This window comes from Lissotriton vulgaris, chromosome 7 (assembly GCF_964263255.1).
Source record: "Lissotriton vulgaris chromosome 7, aLisVul1.2, whole genome shotgun sequence".
NCBI classification, from domain to species: Eukaryota; Metazoa; Chordata; class Amphibia; order Caudata; family Salamandridae; genus Lissotriton; species Lissotriton vulgaris.
In genome coordinates this window covers 1,504,857,854-1,504,882,124 of record NC_141695.1, presented here as the reverse complement: position 1 = coordinate 1,504,882,124, position 24,271 = coordinate 1,504,857,854, and the positions used below count along the sequence as shown (strand labels likewise).

The following is a 24,271-nucleotide window of genomic DNA, read 5'->3' as shown; positions in this document are numbered from 1 at the left end:
GAACCCAGCCAGAACCAGTTTGGTGTGATCCTGGAGCACTTTGTTTAGAAGGCTACATCCTGCCTTTGAGGAAGAGGGGGTCTGTCATCAGACGCACAGTGGAAGGTGGAGCCATCATTCACCTTGCCAGGCACAGCCCTGCACAGATCAAAGGGTCACCCCTCCCCATACTCCAAATGCAGATCTCTCTATTCAACCCACGTCTGGCTCAGCCTGCCCTGTCCCTCCAAAACCAGACATGCAATTCACATTAGGCAGGCAGACACAAAGCACACAGAAACTTCTAAAAGTGGCATTTCTCACTTAGTCATAATAAATCTGCTCACACCATTGCGCAGCTTCTCATAATTTCACACATACCAAACTTGCCCATACTGCTACTCTCCTAACAGGAATTACCACTGCCACACACTGAGCAGGGAATCCCTCATGCATTCCTATAGGAGGGCAGGCAGCTCTCACTAAATGTACCACAGAGCGCACGCATTTTACACTGGACCACAGTGCTAAAGTGCCCAGAGACCTAAAACCACTACCACTACACAGAGAAAGAGGCTGGGAGAAATGCAAAAAGTTTAGGGGTGTACCTGCAAAAAGGGCCAAGCCCAACAGAAACCTTCCACAGCTCATTGTACATTGTGTACGAAAAGCACTATTGACGTAGATTCCGGGACCTAAAAAAAAAATCCCTGAGATCCATGTAATCAGAAAGAAGGGACAATTGTTGTTTCACCTAGGAGAAAGTTGAGGTTTGTAGCCAATCTAGGCATAACTTCCTAACACTGACGTCACCATCCCGAGTTTTCTGTTTGTACATATCACTGATCAGGCCTACTGATCCTAAACCCTTCGGTGTTACCCAGGAATCTAGATTGACACCTGTTTGTGTCCACAGGCCAAACCCACCATCCCTTCCAAATGGGGTCTGATGAATTGAAAGAACCACTACGTATCATGGTATCTAGTGTATCCTCACTGAAGTGTGTTAAGTGCTGCCAGTTCTCTGCAATGAATGTCCCATTTCTAGATCAAATGGAGCTGGCACCACGTGTGCTGCTGTACTGTATTTAACAATCTAAATTCCTTTTAAATTGGATTTTATTTTTTAATTTCTATTTTTTGCTTTTATAGTTTTAATAATTTCTTTCTGTATGGTTTAGGTTTTAAACTGTATGATTGCCTTTTTGAATGATTTTACGAAGATATTTTAAACATCTTTTATATATGCTGTGGCATTATTTTGCATAAGCTTTCTTATTTTCGATAGCTTTAGTCGACTTATGTCCAAGCAGTGGGTGTTGCGTGGCTCAATTTGGCCTGGAAAGCAACACTGACACTTAAACAAGTTATTTTTTTTTTTAAGTTGCCTTCTCTTTCACACCATTACTTTTGACATACATTTGCCTACGTGACAGTGCAGAATGTGTTTGCTTACAAAACCATTTCGGAAGTACAGTATCCTGACACTGTGAACATACAAGGCCTCGACATACATTGTGCAAATGTTTGTTATTGCATCTGTAAGGCGACATTGCTATCAAATAGACAAACAATGTCCGCTCAGCTAGAGCGTCAGCACGGAGGCATTAACACGGTTGTTATACACACATACTTTCATAGTCTGATTAGAGGATGCGGGTACAAGGTCACAGCTGTGTGGAAGTTTCTGTTTCTCCCTTTGCGAGGAGGGATGTCCAACTTGTGACCAACATACCTTGACTTCAGGTAATGGGGTTAGATAATTCAATAGGGGATTTTTGGCAGAACACCCGCCCTAGACATCTAGGTTAGGAGATGCATAGGAGGAGTACACTATACACAGTACTTGTCTGCCAGCATACATACATTGTTTTAGCACAAGGGTAGAATTGTTCATTCTGTTAACCGTCCTTATATTGCTAATCACTTTTATCTGCTTCTGTCTGTTAATCATTGCAACACTCATTTTATACAAGATTCATGATGGCTCAAACATTGAAAACGCATCTTTGTGTATTTCTTGTATATCTCTTTGAGAGGACGTGAGTGACTGAGCGAAAGTGTTCTACATCTGTTACCACGATCTGGATAGTCCTGTTGCTCGAACCATTTGCTACCTTCCTAGGGTTAGGGGTACTTATTGTGGCACTATGAGCTAGCAGGTATATAGTCCAACATTACCTGAGGGGGTGCAAAGAATCAATCTGGTACCAATCCCAACGTTTATGTTGTCCAACGAACAGTTCGTACTGAAAAGTGGAAACCCTACAACAACTGTATGGGAAGGTAAGGCCTTCATGCAATCTGAGCCAAAATGTGCAGTAAAGTAAACCTCCAGCATAAGTAGGAATTACCCCAACAACTTAAAACCTAATGGTTAATGACCAGCACCCACCTACCTTCATCCTCCCCAACCCCCTTCCCCCAGCCCAAAAAATTAATTGTACCAAACCAAAAAAGGACCAATAAGACAACAGTGGGAATTCAAATTTGTACTTGGGTCCAGAAAATCAGAGCAACTGAGCTGAGTCGACAGGGTATCCTCACTAAAGTTCAACATCAATGCTGACCCCATGAGACAGTGAAAAACCCAGGTTACCTTGGCGGTCTTCATGAGCTAAGGTCCCACTCTGCTGCTACTCCCCCACGGCGGGGTTCGCTGGCCATGCCCCAGGGGGAAGACAGTCTGACAGTGAGGCAGGGTGGCACCCAGAAAGCATTTAAAAAGCAGTCACCCAGGTCCCGCGACCAAAGTAAAAAAGGACGCGTTCCGATTACCAGGTCGAAGGGTCCCCATTCTCGGGCACCATGCTGAGGGCCAATGTTTCCTTCATGGTATCTAGTCCCAACATCACCTCCAAAAGCTAGAAGCCTCCACCCCAATGGGAGCCCCTTTCAGTTCTAAAACAAAGCTATTCTCTATGGCAGGAAACAGGATTCCTGTGTGTCTGTCATGGTAAAACACCAAAAGATTCCACATCGTGCACACAAAGAAGCCAATAAGCAGTGTGGACTCAACATGATGTCGAGTCTAGATCTCCAATTGAGGGGGAAGGGGGTTTTACAAGGCGTCCCTGATTTGCAGAAGCCGTTTTGTTTTGTTTCCATAGTCATCCAGCAGGCCTTTGCAAATTTTGATCAAAGGTCCAGGATTCTACGTTTGTGATGTTGCAAGGTGAATAACTAGCTTAACCAGCATTCTTCTGTGAACTGTCAAGTTTTTTGATATCCCATGACTGGTCATCTTGCTAAACCCTTCCGAATTCTTTGGGCAACACACTACTGTAGAGACCCCAGCCACAAGGTAAGGACAGCGGACCCACCAGCGTGTTGAGAAGCAGGGTGTGGTCTGAGGTAGAGGGGGAGCCCGGGAAGAGGGATCCCAACACCCCACTCTAGCTCCAGATAAGTGCAGGGCATTGGATGCGTTCACCTCTATACTAAGCATAGTAACCAACGGTACTCCAAACCTAATGGGCTGCGACGAGGGAAAGCAGTTGGTCCCAACGTCGGACACCACGAGGTGGCATGGGATGGAGAAAAGGGGGCACAGCTCAGCCGCCCACCATCACAAAGCATGACCAGCAAAGCAATAGATTTCATGAGCTTCAGGGAAACTCCCGAAATTAAAGAAAACTGCCCAATTCTAGCCCAAAAATAAGGATTCCGATACAAAGGCTGGGTCCAAATCAGACAAAGCCTGGTACCTGGAAGACATGAGGGCAGGACACGCCACATCACACTGCATGCTGGGAACAGAAAGATGCATAAACATGTGATCCCAGGGCACATTGCAAACCCTAGCAGCACTGAATTGTTGCATGCCCCCTCATCACATATTCCAGTGCACATATAGACTGAATGATGCAACTCACAGCAACGGCGCTCTCTCACACGCCATGTGAGACACATTTTTTGAAAACTAGTGGCATCCATGGAACCCTAGCTAAAACATGATGCTATCCCTCTCTATGCTCATGAAACTCCAAACAAATATATTTTGCACCAATCTAAGCATCCAGTTAGGATTGAGGGGGACTCAACGGCTTATAAAAAGAGTCAGTCTGCCCAGATAACTAATAACCACCCTTACTCCCTGAAAACATGCCCAACAGTGCCTCACTAGATCGCAACTAGTGGAAGGTCGCGATCACAATCCTTATTGTAAAAATACAAGGACTCCGATAGCCATTAATTACAAAGCATTTGTAATGTTTGTGAGTTAACCATCAATCGCTTTTTCAAACCAGGTAACAAAGGAGACCACAAAAGTACACCAACGCGACATGTTAATTTTCACTAAAACAAGAAGGTGAAAAAAGACAATTTCCGCAATTACGCCAATGGAAGGAGTAAAAAAGCACAACTTGCTTAACACCCGAGTGGTTGCGCCATTCCTAAGTGTAGTCAAGCCCTTCTATGGCGATTACATGAACTATTCTTTGCGCACATTTTCCAGTTGGGCAAAAGAAACACAGCCACAGAAGAACACAGATGACTCGAAAGAGAATCCCACCTCGAACAACCAGTTCACCACAAATGCTATGTTTATTTCTGTGCATATTTACTCTTTGTCTACTATGGGTAATCCTCCACTTGTTTACCTTTGAGGAACTGCTGAGTCGAAAGGGACTCTAGTCAGAATTACAGTGCCTGGCTAGGGATCTCTCTAACCAGAACACTAGCATCCCACACGCTCTACATTGCGCCTTTCTACATAACACTTGATACAACACATGAATTCAGTTGGTTCCCAAGAATCACCCAGGCATGTTATGTCTGTTTGCTGACTCCACATGAGGAAATTGCAGATAGGCTTTACCTGTCTTAAGAGGTAGCCCCAGAAAAGCAAAATGTGTTATTCACTTTACTTATGTTGGATAAGGGCCAAGATACAGCCCAACAGCCTAGAACAGAATATGGTAGTTGTAAACCTAACTCAAGACGACACGAACCCAACAGCGTTGTACCTCTTCACAGAACCTAATGATATGAAAACTGAGCTGACAGCATGCGTAGAAGGGGCTCCATAGACACTGTTTGGCCCGAGACTTTCCAGAGAAGAGATTCTTTGAGGTAGCAAAACCACCAACTTGGTGCACAAACATGTTCCCTCCTGCTTACATCTGTGGTTCAAGTGTGGCCCGTAGCATATCTGGGCCAATCTTTCTTAACAAGTGGTCTCCCGGCACAGAATTCCTGTGTTGGACCGCCCAGCTCAAGAGTAAAAAGGGGATGAGTCACATGGGGGAGGGGTGAATGAGAGCATATTCACCCCATTTCAGGAATATGGGACACCATATTGCGGGGCTACTCTTTGTTAGAAGGGAAAGAACAACCTCTGATTGTTCAGAAGCTAACATTGTATTCCTTTTGTTTCAGAGATAAAGGTACGCTTTTGATGGGCACAAATGCTAACTGCGCCATGATCTTGCACATTCCGGATATTCAATGGGCCCATCCATGCTGATGAATTACTACTTGCAATTTGGCAAGTTTGCCTATAGTCGGCTTGTCCCCGAATGGTGGAGACTCTGTTCCCTAGTAACCATGCACACCCGATCCTAGTCCTTCCTAGAGAAGAACCATCTGACTTTCACCCACAGCAGTTATAGAACAACCACTTTGCTGCACTAAACTCATGACACAAGATCTGTGTACTATTTTGACAGGGCTCAGTTAAAAGACATTCCTGAAGAATTTAGACTGTTAACAGATGTGTAAGCATCAACAGGAGGGTCTATACACTTTACCCTGCAGACAAAAGCTAATGCCCACTGACTTCAAATAACCAGATGGTAGCTGCTTAAAATGATGAACAACACTAAGCTCGCCCTCAATTTGATCAAGGAAAAACTGTGAGCAATCCGTCTCATGGTGATGCAGCACTGATATGCATTGGACTTAATGACTGCAACAGAGGGAGGGGTGTGTGCCAAGATTGGTGTGGCCTTCTGCACCTTTATTCCCGGGAATCAGATTGACAATGGAACTCTGACACTTGGCATCCAAGCATTGCACAATGTGCAAAGAGACCTGCGTGAGGAGAGAGGTGCCCCTGAGCAGGTGTGGTTTTCCAATTGGTTCTCCTGGCTCCCACAGTAGTTATCCGTATTGTGTAAATCGCTGTTGCCCGTTATCGTTGTGATTGTCGACACGTGGGGCTGTACAGTTAGGATTCACCTGCTGTAAAAGCGCAGTCCTCAAATTAGGTGGAATGCAAGTAACTAGAAAGAATTTCCTAGTCAAAAGAGAGTAAGAGTAACAGCAGGAGCTTAATAAAACAATAGTGCTTGTGCAGAAGTTAGATAGTGTAGTTGACTACTCAACTAGAGGGAGGATAGTGTTGATATGGAAAACAATACATTCATATATGAAAACGAAATCACGTCCTTATTGATGAAATGGCCTGTTGTGAACTCCACATTAACCCTGACTCACACATACATAGTCAGGCAAGCTCTGAGACTCAGGCCCGGGGGTGACTAATTTATAGGTCACAGGTGGGATGGAGCAAAGCTGGCAGATGACAGCACGAACACGAAACCCTCGATCAATCCCACAGATGGGTGCAGCAACATTATAATGGTCAAGAGAGGATGATGTGTCTTTGTGTCTTAAAACTTCCGTTCTTGGTCATTTCCGCCTCAGCACAGCTCAGCGCTTGGACGCCCTTGGGCAGCAATCGCGCTCAATAAATTTATTTTCATTTCATGATCCCAATAAACCACACATGGCTGGAAGCGGTACACGACTTCCTAAAACACCATAAAATCAGATCTACATGAGTTGGGAAGAGAGCCAGTTGGAACACAGCACATGCAGTGATCACGCACACCCCATGTCAGACATCGGGTCACATTACCCACTGGGCACATTATGTCCACGCAAGGTAGAGGCCCAACTGGAGTAACCATTTGACCATTAATTTATGACTCTAAGATAGCAACTAACATTCTTCACCATATATTCTGCACCTTAGAGCTTTATACAACCTGTTAAAATTTGTGTTTCAGAAGGATGCCAACTAAATGTGAATTGAGACAGACATCAGACCCTATGCCTGGAACTGTTCTCCCGGCTGCTATGTTTAATTAAACAAACTGTTCCCCTTTTGCCAAACACCTCCTTGTCCCTTATTTAAGGTAATTCATACTCCAGTAACAAACCTATCCAGTCTCAATCCTATTTTACTGTTGAAACCGGTCTAATAGATAAGGGTATGCTGCTAACATGATGCTGATAAATTGCCTAATTGTCTTGGGGGATAGAAATTAGTTCCTCTACTAACTGACCATGGTATGAATTGGTGCAGTCAGCAGGACATTACATTTCTCTGTCTGCTCCTAAGTCACCCGCAATGCATCTCACCATTGACAGGTGGTACTGCAGGCAGCCCTGAAAAACGAGAGGGATGCTACAAACTGGACATTTGTATAAAGATGGCATGGCCATGAGCTTAGATCAGTTCAAAGAGAACGGAGGAACTCCTGCCAAAGTTCACAAATGGAACCAGGTCCAGATATAAAAAATGCTAGAGTGGCAACGGAGATAATGGGACATTCGCACACATCCTGTGGCAGTGTGATAAATTATCTGAATTTTGTGACATGGTGCTGTAAGCAATAAAAACAATTTAATATTGAGATTCCTCATGACCTGGGATAGATATACTTGGAATGACTCACCCGGGAGAAAGAACAATACGGCAGGAGAAACACCCCAACCTTGCACGACAGGATATTGAGAGTGTGGGAAATTCTAGCTTTTGAAAAATGTACACTGGCTTTCGGAAGCTTGGGGGAAGACCTTTGAAATGGACTGTGGCCCCCCTGCCAGACTTATTGAGCAAATGAATTTCAAGAGCTGAAATGCCTAAAGTACTGTGTATAATTCCTGGCCTATGAGGAATGGGTAAGGGGGCATTGGGGGCGTAGTTAGGCCTTCTCGATTTTGATGAAATATTTTGTATTGTATTGTACCATTTATATAGCTATTACTATGTGGGACGTTGAAGCACTTACCTTCACAGGTAGCAAGCTACACCATGTAGGGTGTGTGGTTACGATAGTGTTGTTTTTTTGAGCCTATATATGAAGTGTTGTCATGCATGATGATGTCGAGGTGCGGTTATCGTGTTATAGGGCTGAGTGACTGGTGGTGTGATGGATATGGTAGATCCACAACTTAAAAATTAAATAAGGACCAACCAGCTCAGCCATGGGCCCAGTGGTGCAGCAAGCTACACCACTACTGGGTTGACATGGCCAACAAAATAACAATGTATTAAACCCAGATCTGTGACTGGGGGCGAGTGTTTCAGCACACCGTCCATCATTTTATTTTGTAGTGATGCTATGTGCGTCTGAAGTGGCTAAGGGTATGCCCAAATATGGGTGCCTTGCTCACTGCGCCACTGGATTCAAGATAACCTGGCTGATGATGGGGTGATACCCCGAAACCGGTCCCTGGATGCTTGTTTCCGGTCCAGGGAGGGCCTGGCAGTAAGGGCTGGACTGTTCCCATGGAGAGCAGGGTCAAGAATGATTTGCATAAGGCTGAGTCCAAACTGGGGTGACGTGACAACCAAAATACAATGGGTTGTTTGAAAAGTTTCAGCACTCCGTACATCATTGTTTCTTGTGATGTTTCTTCTAGGTTATGTCACAGGATTTAGACTCAATACCCACATTATTCATCGGAACCCCGAGTGCCCTAGATCGATAATGAAATGATTCAAAGTTGTAAGGGAATAAAGACCTACCAGCTAGGGTGGTAGGTAGGATCTAACAGTCCTTTAGGACAGTCTGCAAGTGCCAGAAGAGCTTATCTCACTAGTCAGTGTGGGCTAGTTTTTGCCCGTTTGTGGTCTTGAGGGTTGGATTTTAGTGTTTATTTCTGACATTCCCACAAACATTACCTGTAGCAAAGGCAAATGCAGGGAGTCTCCCATACCTTTCAAAACACCTATAGCTTATCTTTACAAGCTCAAAACTGCCTTTATTTGCCAGCATGGGCCACGTTTTTAGCGATCGGATTTGTTGATGGGGATCACTTTTATTTTGGTGCCAGAGTCTTTTTTCTATCCTTGGTGGTGGTGAGGTAACAGGGATTTGGGTAAAAGATTAAACATGTGCAGGCTATACTGGTATTCCAAAACAGTGTTGATCCCTCTTTTAACGCAGGCATAAGGTGGTGCATTTAAAATGCTTACACCCTTCATACTACACGCCTGGATTTCGTGCAAGACTACCCTGCTTCAATGAGGAGGCTTATAGAAGTGCTTCTGTGGTTTCATAAATCCACTCCCATGGTCAAAGTGTAGTTGGCAGACACTGCCATGTGTCATAGGAACACTGAGCATGACTCCCCTCTATAACCAAAGGACCCTGGTACACAAGACGTTTGAGGTCGGCTCTGGGGCTATTTGAGTGAGAAAAGAGGAGATTTGCATTAAATAAACCATGAGACAAAAACTATTTGCATGTCCCTACTAAAGCCCTCTTCTAATATATGGGAAATGGAGAGTGTTGATGAAAAGTATGACCTGACTGCATTATCTATTGGCTAGGAATATGTATGACTTCATAACATATAGACTGCATATTTAGCTCTAACAGAACACGTCATCACTATTCGTTCACTTGTTACTGGAAGATGAATGATAACAAAAGTTTTAATTATCGTTATTACTTCTGTGTTAAGCACACTCTAGACCGTGTCAGACATACCTGAGTACCCAGTTGCAGCCACATTAGTGATAACAAATTGGACAAAACAATGAAACAGTGACATTAATAAACATACACATCTGCCCGCAGGTCGTTTTACCAGTCTCTTTAGCAAATGCATTCTACTACATCTTTGTTTAAAGGGTTTGCTAATCATTTTTCAATTTCATTAATTTTAGGTTGAATGTAATTCGAGGCTTAACCCAACAAAAACAACACTCCTGAAGGTAATGCAAGTTTTTTTTTTAATGCATGTCAAATGTTGTTATATTGTCATGGGTGCAAAATAGCAGCTTGGACTGGCAAGGGATGGGAATGAACTCAGTGGATGTAATTTAGGACCTTGAAAAGAACCAGGTCTTCAGGCCTTTGGGAAAGAAAGGTTCAGAATCAGTCAATCGAAGTGACCGAGGGAGGCTGTTCCAGGTCTTGGCTGCGAGCACCGCAAAAGCTCTGCCACCTATTCAAGCCAGTCGAAAGCGAGGGGAGATGAGGAGGCGCTGGTGATTAGATCTAAGGGCGCGGCTGGACTGGGCAAGTTTGAGCCGCTCTCTCAGGTAGGCTGGGCCCAAGCTCCGTAGTGACCTAAAAACCAGCACCATTGATTTAACTTGAATGCGTTTGGCCACAGGAAGCCAGTGGACTTTCTTTAGGTGTGGGGAGATCGAATGGCGAAAAGGGATATTATATATCAACCTAGCCGTGGCATTCTGGACTGTCTGTAAACGTCTGATCAGGTACGCAAGAACCCCTGCGTACCAACTGTTTGTATAATCTACATGGGAAGTAATAAGTGCGTGAACAATGGTCTGGCGAGAATCCTGATGGAATAAGAGGAGAATTTTTCGGATCAGGTGAAGTTTTCCGACACAGGCTGTGGAGACTTGGTCGATTTGACTCTTGGATGAAAGTTCACAGTTGAACCTGACACCTAACTTCCTGGCCGATGACACGGGTTCCGGGGGGGATACATTTCCAATGGCCACCACAGGGAAAGGGGCAGAGGGCGGGGTGGTTGAAAAAAATCACTTCAGTTTTATCCGAATTAAGCTTGAGGGTATTGAGGGCTATCCAAGAGGAGATGTTCAGCAAGCAGCGTCTGAACTTGGAAAGGTAGCTTCGGAGTGGTCGCTGAATGAGAACACCAGTTGGGTGTCGTCAGCGTAGGAGATTACTCTGACTCCGCAAGCTTCGACTACTTTAGCCAGGGGGGATAGGAAGACGTTAAAGAGTAAGGGGCTAAGTGCCGAGCCCTGGGGGACGCCACAGTTCAGGGGTTTCACACTGGAAGCAAAAGGCTGCAGGAACACCTGTTGAGAGCGGTTTGTTAAAAAAGATCTGATCCAGGATAAAGGGGGGCCCTGGATCCTGAGGCTGAGTTGTCTTTGCCAGGATGTCACGGGGAACCGTGTCGAAAGCCGCAGACAAGTTGAGGAGCACTAACATTGTTGCCTTGCCTGCGTCCACGCATTCCCGGATATTTTCTTATACCTCCAACAGTGCAGTCTTGGTGCTAAAGCCGGGTCTGAAGCCGGATTAAGAGTCGTGAAAAAGGTGGCTAGCTTCCAAGTAGGAGGCGAGTTGCTCTTGGGCTATTTTTTCGAGCACTTTAGCCGGCTTATGTAGAAGGGGGATGGGGCGATAGTTTTTGAAAACCAAAGGATCCACATCACTTTTTTTTAGTAAAGGGATAAGCATGGCCTGTTTACAGGCTGAGTGAATGGCTCCAGCCTGTAGGGAGGTGTTCCATTAGGTGATCAGGGGGAGATAATGAAGGGGGCAACTGAGCAAAAAGAGGCTGGGCAGGGGTCCTTAGGAGAACCTGATTTGCAGGAGAGCCATTTTTGAAAGTGCTGCTTCATGGTTGATAGGGGCGAAGGTGGTGAATGAGTGGGTATTGGTTGCTTTGCCATAGAATGATCCTGGTTTTGCTGGGAGGGTTTGAAAGTGGAACATATGTCCACAATTTTATCATTAAAAAAGTCTGAGAGGCCATCGCAGAGTTCCTGAGGGTGGGGCGTGGGGATCCTACTAGTCATGGCGTCAGGCTTAGTGAAACCTTTAACAATTTTAAAGAGGGTTTTTGAAGAGTTGCTGGCAAAGTTTATCTTCTTAACATAGTAGTCTTTCATTTCAGAGCGCTTTAGTCTATGAAAGATTTTGATAGCGGCTCTGTAGGTGGCTAAAGCCTCAATATTATAATTGAGTCTCCAGCTACACTCCAGTTTTTTGCACTGACTTTTAGCGGCGCGTAGTGCAGGGGTGAACCATGGGTCGGAAGGTTTTAGCCTGAAGTAGACTAAGGGTTAGATGGGGGCCACTTTATCAAGTGCCGAGGAGAGCCAGTCGTTGAATCCGGTAACATCATGATCCAGATCCCCATTAACCCGTGGCAGGGAGCCGTCAAGGGCAGCGGCCAGGGTGGACTGGGTGACTTTGTACCATTTTCTGCCATGCTTCCGGGAATGGGACGGCTGGCATGGGTGAGGGGTGGAGGTTAAACTGAAGGGAATCAAAGAATGGTGTGACCAGGGGAGTGGCAAGGGGGCAGCTGTGAGAAGGTTGGGGTTATTCGTGAACAGTAAGTCCAGGGTGTGTCCAGCCCGGTGAGTAGGGCCCTGCACCCTTTGCGTTAGATTGAGGCCATTCAGAGCTTCTAAAAGGTGGCTGGCTTTGGAGCAGCCAACGTCATCGACATGAAGATTAAAATCGCGCCAAGAACCGTGAAGTGCGCGTTCTTTAGTGAAAGGTCAGCCACAATGTCGTAGAATTCCACCAGGTGTTCGTGGAGGGGAATTGGGGGTCTATACATTCGGATACCAGCCAGCACCAGGGTGGAGGTGGAGGAGAAGCAGAAGTGCATTGCTTCCAACGGGCAGATATTGGGGATTTTCTAGAGGATATCTCCCAGCGATGTCTAAGTATTACAGCAATCCCACCCCAAGCTTGTTGTTGGTTCTGTTTATTCCTGTAAAGTAATATTCTGGTGGTAAGGCCAGATTGAGATCGGAGTTAGAGGAGTCCCTGACCCATGTTTCTTTCAAAAACATTATATCCCAGTCCTGGATAGTGAGGGAGAGCCATATGTCCTCAGAGTGCCGGGGGAGTGATCTACAATTAAGTAGACAGGCTTTTACGGGTGGGGGTGGGTCGTCGGGGCACTAGAGGAGGTGGGAGGCCTAAGGATGGGGCCAGGAAGGAGGCGAAAGACGGTATCCAGATTGAGCATGGCAGAGCACTTATCACATTGAAAAAGAGGTGGGGGATCAGCGAGATTAAACCGAGAAGGGGTAGTGCAGTTACACTTGTTCTCTCTGATGGCCAACATTTGTGGTATGGACCATCGAATTCTGGAGTCTAAGGGGCAGCCAACAGCATGGCTGGTGCTGGTCGCAGAACAGGCGTGGACGGGCGCAGACGGGCTTGCCTTAGGCGCGCCAGCGGCTGCCCGCTGCGCGTCTGTCCGGGCATGTCCTCATATAGTGAGGGAGGCTAGAATGCTAACCTCTCGGATTGGTTTGAGGTCGGAAGTGATTGACCTGACTTCCGGTGGGTGGCAACTTCCTCCAGATAAACGGAAGAATCCGTGTTGGTTCGGGGAGGGACGCCGTGCCTAACCGGCAGGTAAGCTGATAGTAAACAGAATGCCAAAATAAAAATACTTTAAACACAGTAAAAAGCGCTAATGCAGCAAAATTGTGCAGTTTTAAAAAGCAGAAGAGCCCTTTCCCAGGCGCTCTCCGAGTGAGGACTGAGTGAGTGATTAGCAATATGAATTACCACCAGAGGCAGAACCGGAGCCCTTTCCCAGGCGCTCCACAAGTGAATCAGGCAGTACAGTAAGTTCAATCAGCCCTAAGCGCTATTAACGACCATCCTTTAAATCTCTTGTTGAATTATCACCCTAAACAGTAAACACGAAATGTAACACTGCCCCCTTCATAATCTCATGACCCCCTGTGGCACTCCGTTTTGGGAGCCAGCACTTATTTTTCCTCATCAAGCATATTCGGAGTACAGGAGAGGGGAAACGCACAAAGGTGAAAGAAGTAGAAAGGCTAAAAAAATCACAAAGGGAGAAAGCAGGTGTCTGGATGAGTGAGAAAAAGAGAAGGTAGTGTCTGGTGATGGACTAAAGAGACCTGAGGTGGAATGAAGATTAAGCAGACTTTATATTTAGCGCAGTGACATTTAACAGCGCCGGCCACAGGCTTCTCAGCTTTGATCTCTGCCACTAATTCTTGTACAAATTTAGTACTGGCATAGGTTACTTACTCGCAGGCCTACCAAAAGGATTTCCTTCTTTTTCCCGTATAGCGTCCTCTTTCCTGCACCTAAACAATGGCTTTCCGTATCTTGTTTCTGTGGCTTATTACCCCATTATATTGTTGCTTTTCAAATTTAGCAATATTACTTCTAGGTCTCTTGGTGAGTGCTCAAACAGTATGGAGTCTATATAGCTAAGCGCCTCTTTCCAGAATGGCTTGAGTATATCAGATTTCCACCAGATGTGGTGGAACATTCCTTTTTCTGACCCACTCCACCAGCATCTCTCTGTCTGAAGGTACACCAACCTAAGCCTATGGGAGTCAAGTACCTCCTCATAAGCAGTTTAATTTCTCCTTCTCTGTGTTGGAGACTCGTAGAATTCTTGTGTGTGCTGTACTACAGAGATGCCCATTCCCTATCGCTATTAGTCCTCCCCAAATCAGCCTCCCAGGCTTTTTGGGAAGACCTTATTTTTGCCTGTGAACCATCTGTCCTGATCGGATATCATTTTGTGATGAACATATTTATAGTTTTGTATGGTTCCAGCAATTTTTTTAAAATGTGAAATGGGGTCTGTTCCCTCCCTCTTTAAGCTTTGGATTTGTGACCCAGTGTCTAATCTGACTATACTGTAATCTGCTGGTCACTTTCAGATGAAATTCTCGTTTACATTCTCCAAATGGTTTAAGTTGGCTCTGTTAAACATACCTCAGATGATTAGGACCCCCCCCCCCATTTACCAGCTTTGAATCTTCCCTCGTTTATTACAGGGGTAAATTCAGGGGTTAAGTGAACTTGTGTGTTTGGGGCTAACTGCATGGACATACTTTAACTGCTGTCCTATCCCATATCAACAAAACTGTCTTGGTCACCTCGGATATATACAGTGATCTGGGTCTTAAGCCAGTTGGTATCCAATGTAAATCCCAAACCTCTCTACCCTCCATCGCCCTACCCATAAAAAGCCACATTTTTCCTGATTTCTGTGCTGACCATTCCACTACAGAAGTGTGCTACATGGTAGTATCTGATCACATTCGGAAGTGTGATGCCTCCTTTCGTTACTTGGGCCATCAGCAGCTTTTTGCTTATTCTTGACATTTCACCTCCTCACATGTATGTGATTATGTGCTGTCGTAAGGTCTTAAGCACTGCATAGGGTATTGCAGAAGGGATCATTTGAAATAGATACAGCAGATGTAGCAGCACATTCATATTTATAATGTTGACTTTTCCCTACCATGAAATGTATTGACCTTTCACCTCTATAAATCATTCATCACTTGAGCTTTTAGACTGGGCTCTCCAACATGTTTGAAGTGTTAGTGATTTATATCCCTAGCTATTTAATCGAGTTCTTGGTCCACCTCATTAGACAGATTTCTCGTTAGTGAGTTTCTCATACTTTTGGATTAGAGGTGTTCAACTTCTCTGAATTTGTCTGTTTAGACTTCAAAGCTTGCTGCCTCTACAAATTCATACAGACATGCACTTACCTCTTATGGAACTCACAGGCTTCAATATTGTCAATAGTACATCATCAGCGAACAAAGATCTTTCCAAGGCGTTCCTCCAGTATTTTGTTGAAGATCTTTGTCAGTGTTCAGGAGGGTGATCGTCCTTCATGATTTACAAACGTAACCAGGCTTGGCCTGTTTCCGCATCACAATAACATCAGCTTCTCTCATTGTAGGTGTGATCCTTCCTGATTCTCTAAAAGAATTGAAGAGATCTATCTTGAGAATTCTCTTTAAAATGCTTTTGTGAGGCCATCTGGGCCCGGTCCTTCGGTTGGAGAGATTTTATTGCCTCCCTACAACCTAGTTAGGACCTTACTACCTCCGGGTTCTCACTCTCGGAGGAATAAAACTCCCTATAGAATTTAAAGAAAATACTGCACATGTGTTTGCTCATGACCTCTGATCCCTGTGGTGTGCGCATTTTAGTTGTTTCGTCGTTCTGTGCGCTTGCAATTTATTGGCTAACAGTCTGTCATTTGTGTTCCCTTTTTCATAAAATTTCTGCTTCATCTTTAGCAGTGTTGTCTCTGCCTTCTCTGTCATGAGAATCCTTAGCTGCTCCTAGATATGGCCCCTTTTCTTTGCTCACATTGAGGGATTGCCTGTGTATTTGTTCCACCTTTTCGGACTCCTCAAAAAGCTTTTGTTCCCGAAGCATCGTCTGCCTATTTTGGTCGTGCTTGGGCAGTGTATGCGCTGCTTTGCGAGCTATGCTATATTGGAGAATGTACTTGAAGCCCTGCCCGCTCTCTGCCCATATTTGTCATTGGCTTGTGTCATTGGCCTTTCTAAAATCTGGCTTCTGATTCGTTAATAGGCTTGTTAGTCCCTCCTTAGTACCTCCTTGTCTTCATTTATAACCTCCCATGAGGACTGGCCCCTTTACTTCCCTTGTTACATGGTATGTCTTATTTACCGCCTATGAGCACTATTTTCCTCTAATGATTTTCTCCTACTGCAGGCACATGTTTTCTGCAAATTCAACGCACCATGCGGAACAGTGTTAGTGGGCAGCCGCACGACATGAAGAACTGACATATTTTTTTAAACATCTTTCATAGATTTTTTTTTTTTAAACATGTTTTATTGTCAGATTGCACACACATTGCAGGGCTCTGTACCCCAGCGACAACTGCAGTATCACATTACTAAAAGCAGAAAAGCAATCCACATGTCAACATTACTATTAAGATATACATTCAAGGATAACATATGGAGCATAGACTCCTCCGCCCCCAGAGTCGCACCTTGTCCATCCGGTTGAGCTCACGCCTCTTACATATACAACAAAGTGATATAAGTATAGACACACACACCGACACACACCCTCTGATCCCTGCCCGCAGTGGACCAAAACAAGACCCTGGGAGACTGTAATCATTCCAACAGAAATTTGCTGTTCCAGCCCCATACAAAGTCCAGGCCATTCTTCCACGCTGCCACCGAAGGGGCCCGTGGGTTCTTCCATGTCCTGGCTATGTCTCGTTTCGCCAGTGTAAGACCCAATTGCATAAGGTGTCTTTTGTACACTTTGCCCCCAATACCCTCCATCACGTGTAACCAGGCCAGCTGTGGTGTACGTGGGAGTTCCCACCCCAACACCTCCAACGGGCAGGAAAACACCCCCCCTCCAAAATCGGTCCAGGGATAAGCACTGCCAGACCGTATGTAAAAACGTGCCCTCCTCCCTGCCACAACGAAGGCACTCCGGAGAGGCAATCCGTCCTGCTCTCCACAGGCGAGTTGAAATGAAGTATACTCTATGGAGGTACTTAAATTTAATGAGGCGGAGACGCACCTCTATAGCAGCTCCACGTGGGGCAGCCAGGGCCTCCTTCCAAACCTCCTCCTCTAGAGTGCCCATGTCTTGCTCCCAGTCCCCCCTAAGCTTCTGAAGTGTGGGCGAGCAGTGAGTAACCAGGGATTGGTAAATCCAAGAGATCTTCTTGGTCTCCAGATCCCCATGAAGACCTTCGCCTCCAATGGGCTAAATTCTGGGAGATCCTCCTGAACCCTCTAGCTGGGGGCCAGTGCATGGCGGAACTGTAGGTAACGATAAAACTGATACTGGGGCATACAGAATTCCTCTCTCAGATCCAAAATTACTTAAGTGTAGTATCATTCATGACATCCCTCAGGGTCCAGATTCCTATGGCATCCCAGCCCCTGAAGCCCTGAAGAGCCGCCAGTTCGGGAAAGCCCTTGTTGTGCCATAGGGGAGTTTCTCGGTCAGGGTATTCCACCATCCCATACGCTTTAACGCCTGCCTCCAAGTTTGAAACACCACCTGCGTGGCCGGCAGCAGTGCGCCTCGCCATGGCGCAGAGTAAAGGAGAGTGTGAAGTGCGTGCTGACCCATAAGTCGATGCTCCAAGGCTTATGCCCGGTCTTCCCTGTCTCCATACCAGCACTCATTAAGAACCAGTAGGTGAGACTATTGGTAGTATGAAAGTATATCTGAAGTCGCGAGTCCTCCGCAGTAGGTGAACAGGAAGCAGGTGCGCAGCGCCACCCGCACCACTCTCCCGGCCCACAAGAATTGCCCAAGCACAGAATTCACCGACCGGAACCATCCAAGTGAAATCCGGTATGGGTGATTCTGCAGCTGGTACAGCAGCAGAAAAAGCCCTACCATTTTAAAGATTGCCGATCTGCCACATATCGTCAACGGCAAGTGTGACCAGAGTTTAATATCCGCTCGGACCCGCTCTCATACTGGCACCAGGTTCTGCTCCCAGGAGATGGCGGGCACCTCCTAGAGGAAGAGCCCCAGATATTTAATGGCCCCCACTGCCACCTGAATCGCAGATGCCCACTCACCCACTCTTACCCCGTCTCTCAGAACCCACAGCGTAGGTTTGCGAGGGTTCATATAGAACCCTGATGTTTCCCCAAAAATCTGCATTATCTCAAGAAGCCGCGGTCCCGATCTGTCAAACATCTTTCATTGATTTAACCCATTCATTTGCACCTGCTACTTACTCATTAGATACAATATATCCCACCAATTCAAGTTGAGGTTTCAAATTTGTGCACGTTGTAAACCGTTTAGTATGAAGTAGCTCGGCAATCATTAAAACTAGTGCTCTGCAATAATCACCAACCGAAATACCAAAATTTCTTCTTCAAGATTGGTATATGTACTACCAGTGGTTTATGCCTCATAATTGTACAACAATAAAAAAAAGCAAAAATGCCCAAACTGCAGCCCTGGAGAAACGGCGCATAGGAGAAATTAAAATACATCAGAAGTTCGACCCATGACAGCATCTGCTGCTGTCTTAACCCGCATGATGTACCCACTATTAAAGCAGGACCCAAGTCTCATTCTCAGCACGCACATAGAGGTGCTATTCAGTATCTTTGCTTTCCATGGGTTGTGCGATCTATTCTATGTCATGCAACACAAGAAAGAACTGCATTGGCACCTCCCAGGCCACGGTCCAGACATGCTTCCTCAGCCCTGTACACACTTCACACTTCAACACAGCTCCCTCACAGCTAGCCCATACACAACTGAGTCGTAACCAATATCCCAGCGCCCTGAAGGTATGATTTATTGACTGGATTAAACAGTAATCTAGGTAGTATATCCCTAGTGGGGACCTCAGCATCTTCTCTATTCTGGACAAACATCCTTTAGTAGCCCACTGCAGCCTCTCTGCTTAGTAATAAAGTTTGAGGAGGCTATTCCCCCCTCATCAATAGGCATTTGTAACTTAGGCAGTGCTATTCTTTTCCGTTGTGCTCTCCATAGTAGCTTAAGCAGTAACCCATACATTTCCCTGAAAATATTTCTCGTTATCTGTATTGGAAGGGTGATAAAAAATACAGCAACCTTGTGAGAATTTTTTTTTTTGATAGAGCATCTCTTCCCATCACTATGGCAGCTTATGTCCGAACCAAATAGATTATCACAAGGACAGGGCCAACACGATGTTGCTACCTAGCAGACTATCTGCTGACTGGTAGATGCACCCCCACAAATATCTGATAGCTTCTGGCTTCCTTCGGACAGTGCCCCAGATTCCCTCAGGTCTGCCATCTGCTTTGGAGGTCTCTATGGGATACGCACATGACCTCTTCCAGTTAACCCTTAGTCCAGATAATCTTGCAAAGTGTTCTAGAGCCCCAAACCCCCCTTCTCCATACTCTGCTGACCCCTGCAAAGATACAAAATATAATCGGCATATTATCAGTATGGGGGTCCCATCGTTTAGCAGCCCTGTTGACTAGTCCAGGCTAGCACTTCTAGCCCCCTCCAAATTGCACCAGCGACAATAGGCAGTCCTGCCATGTGCCCCTGCTCACAGGGCAACTATCTGATATGATGCTATGTGTCTTGACACAGGCTTTAGGATTAGTCAAACGCCCTTACAATATCTATTGCCAATGCTAGGGCCTTGAGATAGTCTGATAAAGAGTTATGCAACACCTGTATCAGCCTTCTGATGTTTCAAGTCATGCTGAGAATGGGACAATCCCAAACTGGTCTGGATGGATCAAGTCTCGAAGTCTAGCTAGCAATATGTGACTGCGGCTCTTCTAATCCACATTCATCAATGACAATGGCATAGAAGAGGCTACATTCTTTTTTTATTTTTATTTGGAGTCAAAAATACATCACAGAAAAAGGAAGATTTTTAAAAGTACATATTTTGATCATTCAGGACACAGGCTTAATAATTAATTCTCAATCTTTAAATACAAAAGACAAATAATCATTCCAAACATACATTAGATAAATAGTTAAGACTTCTAAAATGGAAAAGCTCATGTAAAATCATCAGAATATAAATAGGAGGGGGAAACAGGGTGTATAATTGTATTTCCAATATTAATAAACATCCAAATATGCTAATTTAACATTTCATACATTTTTACATGAGTCTCCCTCCAATTGGTTACCGGGGCCCAGAACCTTCTTCCGAAGTCCCGTACTTTCCCCCTCTTATACTCATATAGGCATATCTCAATATTGTGTATACCAAGGAGTCTAGATAGCCACATTTGAAAGGATGGTGCAACTGTATCCTTCCACCCCGCAGAGATCAAGATCCTAAGAACAGCGACAGAAATAAATACCAGTGCTCCTTCTTCCTTGCCCAAATTTAAATTCGAATCTGTGCCCAAAATCATCAGGGTAGGGGATAGTTCGATCTTATGACCTAGCAGCCCCTCCCATAGTTTTTCAATCTCTTTTTTCACTGGTGTCAAGAGAGTGCAAGAGAAGAACATATGCAGTAGATCTGCTTGACCCCCCCCCCCCCACATCTTGGGCAATTATCATCCGCTCTAGCCTCCCATGTGTGTAATTTCGCCGGGGTATGGTATAAGTTAAATATCGTTTTATAGTGTTGGGCTCTTAGGTTTGTAGCTCTGAATATACTTTTATTCAATTCTATAGCCTGGTCAACATCTACATTCGGGTTCCCTAATTTGTTGGACCATGCAACCTCTGTTTTCTCAACATCATCCTTGATCTCAGCCCGAAGGATGTTGTATAAAGGCTTGATTTTACTTCATCCTTTGGACAATGCTTCTAAGAGGGGACTATTTTCAGGAGGAGGTGGTTTTGGTTTAATGGACTTCAGGGAGCGGTCAACCTGGGTATAGGCGAACCAGTGATTATCTGGAATACCGTGCCTCCTTTGTAATACCTCAAAACTCATAAATCCTTCTACATCCATTTTGTCTCGTAGTGTATTGATGCCCAATTCACTCCAAATTTTTAAAACCCTTCCAATCCCAAGCCTTGAAAAGAGGCTGAATCTGTAGATGTGGATATAGGCATTAATTTTGGGAATATTAGTTTTCTACTGGCCTTTCACACACTCCAAACGCTATCAATTATCTTATATCTTGCTTTTTTATAAAATCTTCGATCTACTTCACATAACATGATACCAGTAGCCTTTCTTCCCAATAATAATTCATAAATGGAGGGTGGTTGATAAGCTTCGGGTCTAACGTTGTCAGTATTAACATCTAATTGAAATAGTATTTTCATTTGTATTAAGAGACAGGTCCAGTGGTATAGCCTTATGTTGGGGAGATCCAAGCCCCCCCTTTCCCGCTGGAGGGATAAAAGACTTGTTGACCTTCTTACTTTGCCATATTGCCAAATAAATTTGATGAAGACCGATTCCAGTTTTGACATTATTTTTTCCTCAATAAATAGTGGTATGGCTCTAAAGAGATATAAAAGCTTTGGGAACATCGTCATCTTGACTGCATTTATCCTGCCAATCAAGGAGAGGTGTAGTCCATCCCATCTTTTTAGGTCCGTCTCTATTGATTTTATCAATGGTAAATAATTACCTTCCACTATTTTCTCTACAGAAGCATAAATTGTGACCCCCCCAAATATATTGCTGCATCCACGTATCTAGAGTCTGCCTTTACCACACTTCCTGTACATATTATCTGAGTTTTTACTTCGTTTAATAGGTAACCTGACTTGGAGCCAAATTGTTTTGTCAGATCGACCAACGTTGACATTGCTTGTTGGGGATCCTCAGTAAAAACGGCCAGATCATCAGCATAGGCTATTATTTTATTTTCAAAGCCATTTATTACCACCGGTTTTAACCTAGGGCATCCCAGAATTGCCTGAATAAGTGGGTCAATATATAGGGAGAAAAGGATAGGGGAACATGGGCATCCTTGCCGGGTTCCTCTTTTAATGTTAAAAATATCAGATTTCTCACCCATGACCGTGACTCTTGCCACAGGATTAAGATACATAGCTTTTAGAGCTCCGATAATTTTTTGCCCAAAACCTCTCCCTATCAAGATTTCCCACATATAGCTCCACACCACACGGTCGAAAGCCTTTTCCGCGTCTAGCAGGATCATGGCGACTCTCCCACCCGTGACAGCATGGGTGTCAAATATAGCTATTGCTCTGCTTGTATGATCGGTAGTGCCTCGTCCAGGAACAAACCCATGCTGCCACGGAGAGACCAGACCGCCAATGACCCTGCCCATTCTAGAGGCCCATATTTTGGAATAAAGCTTGGTATATGAATTAATCAAGGATATCGGCCTATATGACCCCGGATTCTCGCTGGGTTTCCCTTTTTTGTGGAAGATAATGATGTTTGTCTCTTTCCAAGATTCCGGGGTTTCTCCCTTGTATACTATCCCATTAAAGAGGTCAGCTAATAAAGTTATAATTACGGATTCAATACATTTGTATACCTCCAAGGGGAGGCCATCTGGGCCGGCAGCCTACCCTGGAGCCAACTCCTGAAGGGCAGTTTTAACTTCCAGTTCAGTAATATCTCTGTCCAGTTCCTCTTGAAGGAAGGGATCAAGACGGGGACCAGAGTCTTCTAAGTTCGTATAATGCCCCCGATCATTGTTTCTTCGTCATATAATTTTTTATAAAAGTCTCTAAAAACACGGAGGATGTCTGTTGTTTCTGTGTACTCTCTACCTCTTTCTTCTATTTTTTTAATAGTGTTTTTTGACCGTTCCTGCCTAAGTCGCAGGGCTAGGGCTCTGCCGGCGTGTTCTCCAGTTTCATATCGGCTGGATCTTGTAGCCTGATATTCACCCATCGTCTTCTGAGTGGAGATTTTCTGGAGATCTGCCTTGATTGCCATCAGTACTTTATGGGTGTTGCTACCATCTCCCCCTGATGCAATGACTTTCACATGCTCTTCCTCGATATTCATGAGTCTATCAAGTAATTTTTCTTCTTCTTTTCTATCATCATTTCTTATTTTGGTCGAATAGCTAATAGTTTCTCCCCTCAAAGCCGCTTTAAAAAAATCCCACACTATGTTCCTGGTAGAGCTATATCTATTGGCCGAAAAAAAGTCATCTGCCCAGCTCTTAATATGGGCAGTAAATCTGGAATCCTCCAGTAATCTCCTCTCAAAAGACCATGGTGGTCTATTTGTTCTACGGTAGCTCCTTTGATAGGTTATTACTAAGGGGTTATGGTCAGATAATATTCTTGGTAGTTTAGTAATGGTCACCTTATTTATCTCTGGTGTAGAGATAAAAAAATAATCCAGTTTAGAGTGCTTCTGCGCAGGATTGGAAAAATATGTGAAACCAGAGTTATTAGGCTCCTTGACCCCCCAGATGTCCACTAGATCTAATGATTCTTTCAGGGATTTGATTGCCCTGTAAACTCGTGGTTTTCGACCAATATATTTTACATTGTTCTCCCAGCTAGCAGAAATATTTAGGTCACCACATATTATTACAGGTGCAGCCCAGCCTGCAAGTTCAATCTCTAAAAAATCAAATATTTCTGGGTCATCGCCATTCGATCCATAAATTACACAAATGGTAAATCCTAACCCCAGCTCGGCAATCACCCATCTGCCGTAGCTATCTGCTTTTACCTTCTTACCCCCCCCCCCCCAAGGTTTTCTTTATTAGAATAGCCACCCCTCTGACCATTGAGGTTTGTAGTGAGCATGCAACCAGATCAAACCCATTTATTGACATGAGGTTTCGTTTTGCCCATAGGAGGTGAGTTTCTTGGAGGCATAACACATCAATTTTATTAAATTTGATAAAATGGTTCATCCTTTGTCTTTTCCTCCAATCATTTAGCCCTCCGATATTCAGTGTACATATTTTAATGTCTGACATCTTTATTTCTAGTTTGACCTTTTGTCATCTTCTCCATCTTAGATTTGGTATTATCTATCGACTGAATCAAGTGGTTCCTGTGTCCTAATATGATCTTGGCCATAGTGGTGCATCCTGAACTCCATTTTATGTCTTTTTTCCTTTTTTTACCCCCCC

At 44.7% G+C, this 24,271-nt stretch overlaps 1 protein-coding gene across 2 annotated transcripts in view; it reads left to right on the top strand.

The window, feature by feature from the left end:
- NDRG3 (NDRG family member 3) overlaps positions 1 to 24,271 on the top strand; it is a 392,953-nt gene that overhangs the window by 287,376 nt on the left and 81,306 nt on the right. For both annotated transcript variants that reach the window (XM_086932352.1, XM_086932351.1), the window contains exon 13: positions 9,890 to 9,937. In XM_086932352.1, the coding sequence (XP_086788478.1) occupies positions 9,890 to 9,937 (48 nt within the window). The remainder of the gene's footprint in view (positions 1 to 9,889; positions 9,938 to 24,271) is intronic.